This window comes from Octopus bimaculoides, chromosome 20 (genome assembly GCF_001194135.2).
Source record: "Octopus bimaculoides isolate UCB-OBI-ISO-001 chromosome 20, ASM119413v2, whole genome shotgun sequence".
NCBI lineage: Eukaryota > Metazoa > Mollusca > Cephalopoda > Octopoda > Octopodidae > Octopus > Octopus bimaculoides.
In genome coordinates, this window is record NC_069000.1 from 7,510,887 (window position 1) to 7,513,408 (window position 2,522).

General features: G+C 33.8%; 1 protein-coding gene across 2 annotated transcripts in view; it reads left to right on the plus strand.

Annotated features, from left to right (window-relative positions):
* Nucleotides 1-2,522, plus strand: part of LOC106869851 (V-type proton ATPase catalytic subunit A) — a 29,290-nt gene that overhangs the window by 12,684 nt on the left and 14,084 nt on the right. For both annotated transcript variants that reach the window (XM_014915771.2, XM_014915772.2), the window contains exon 2: nt 1,095-1,184. In XM_014915771.2, the coding sequence (XP_014771257.1) occupies nt 1,109-1,184 (76 nt within the window). In that variant the 5' untranslated portion in view covers nt 1,095-1,108. The remainder of the gene's footprint in view (nt 1-1,094; nt 1,185-2,522) is intronic.

Here is a 2,522-nt window from a genome sequence, read left to right on the forward strand (position 1 = left end):
ACGTAAAAGCACCCACTACACTCTCTGAGTGGTTGGCGTTAGGAAGGGCATCCAGCTGTAGAAACTCTGCCAAATTAGATTGGAGCCTGGTGTTGCCATCCGGTTTCACCAGTCCTCAGTCAAATCGTCCAACCCATGCTAGCATGGAAGGCGGACGTTAAACGATGATGATGATGATGATGATGATGATGATCTTAGGGTGGTGGATTGTTAGAAATGTTAAAGTGTCAGAAAAAAAATTCCTTGCTCTTTATATTCTGAATTCACATTCTACTAGGGTCAACTTTACTGTCCATCCTCTTGGGGTTGATAAATTAATCCTTTATCATTTAAACCAGCCAAATCTGGCCCAAATATTCTACATGTTTTACATTCAAACTGGCCATATTTAGCCTCCCATACCTAGCTTACACTGACATTCTAAAAATAAACCATCACATCATTGAAACCTAAAAGCTATAAGATAATGCATGATTAATTCAAAACAATTTGAATAAAAAACGTATTATATTTAACAGTAATCTGAATGCTAAAGGGTTAAAGTATGAATACCTTCCCTCAAAAATTACTAGTCTTATGCCAAAATCAGAAGCCATTATTAATTATCATTATTAAGCAGTGAGGCAGTGATAATTGCAGAACACTGGACTTAATTAAGTTCTGACAAAATTAATTTTCATGTTTGCTTCTGAGATCAAATCCTGACAAAGCTGAGTTTTCTCTGTAATGCTTTATACAAATCCCCACTTCTGTTTGTTGGGTTAAGTTCTAGTCTTAAACATGTCTTTGTTGTTGATAATTTCTATTAGTGCTAAAATGTCAGAAATTTGTAAAGGTTTATGGGTGTGTAGTTGATTGAATGAAACTCAATATATAACTAGTAGTTATTTTATGAACCCCACAAGTAGGAAAGACAGAGTTGACTTTAACATGGTTTCAATTCATAGTGTAAAGAGAAGTATTTAATAATAATAATTATTATTTTATTTATTTTTGTACTTGTCTTTCTATGAATTACTTATTTGAATTGAAATGTTTTGTCTTGGTGTTGTGTTCAATATAACTGACCAATTGATTTCTATATTTCGCTGTAGAGAGGTAATCAATCATGGATAAACTACCCAGAATTCGAGATGTTGAGAAAGAAAAGCTCTATGGCTATGTCTATGCAGTTTCAGGGCCTGGTAAGTTACATTTTCTTACTGCTTGTTGTTATTGATCTTTCACTCTTCCTATCAGCTTTGAATCTTGTATCTCTCCTTTTATTTCATTTCCCCTTCATCCTGTCTTTTGTCTTCAATTTTCACTACTCACTCAACTTCCTTGTTAACCTTGAAGTGTCTGTCCCACTTCTGATAGTTTCTGAGATGGTAATGTCTAAACTGTAAGTCACTAAATTAATCTGTTCTCAACCACCCACTCAATTGATTTACTCTTCTACTACTATCTCCCCCCCCCCACCCTCTAGCTCCTCAATCAACTGAGTCTGGTACATTTCAAGGTCATGCTACGCTGTCTCTTGACCTTGATCACTCTTTATTCTCTGGGCTATTGTGATATTACCAATATATTGACCTTGAATGACCTTCACCTAGAAATACTTCATACCAGTGGTTCTCAATCTTTTTAATGTCTGGGCCAGATCTAAAACCTGATCTTTTTTAGGGGGCCACATCAAAAAATGTAAAACACAAGAATGGAAAAAACTAAATCTAAATGTAATTTGGGAAAAAACTGCGTTATTAAAATCTAAATAGAATTTGAGAAAAAGTGTTATTTTTATTTTAAAAAATCCACTTGTTTTTCCTTGATTTATTCAAATTTATTATAGTAGTGATGGTAAAAGTAGTAATTGTTAGACAGTTTTACCAGCCACTGCAAAATTAGTTCACTGACAACAGATTTTATTGTTAAAAATCAAAATTCCAGACAGTATTTGTTAGTTGCTGACCCTTAGTGTTAGAGTCATACAAACAAGTGTTTGTTGTTTGCTTCAATATAAGAAGTAAGTTAACAGGATATAAAGATGTTTGAGGATCGTCTTCAGAATATTTCCAACAAACTCTTTGCTATTTCAACCACTCCTACAGTATTCCCATTACTCTTCTGTAATATACAATAACGGGATATGTAAACTGTTAAACCGAGAGACAACAGAATACAGTATAGTCACCTTACTCAAACAGTCACATGTTAGCCCAATATTACCAACAGTAGAACAGTGACTGTTGACCTAATTTGACAACAGTCGTCGTTGGCCTAATTAGACAACAATACTGGTGTTAGCCCTATCTTTGATAACTAAATCTGTCACAGTTAACCCTTTGCTATATTTTAGACAGTTATAGCTAATGTATATATTAAGCAATCAGCCTCAATGGTAACCTTGTTGTGTATTTTGTAATAGCCATCCATGTTAGCCTTGTAATAATACAGTCCTATACCATATTACACAATTTATAGTATGTTAGCCTTATAGTATATTGTTAGAAAGTAGCAGCCAATATATATATATATATATA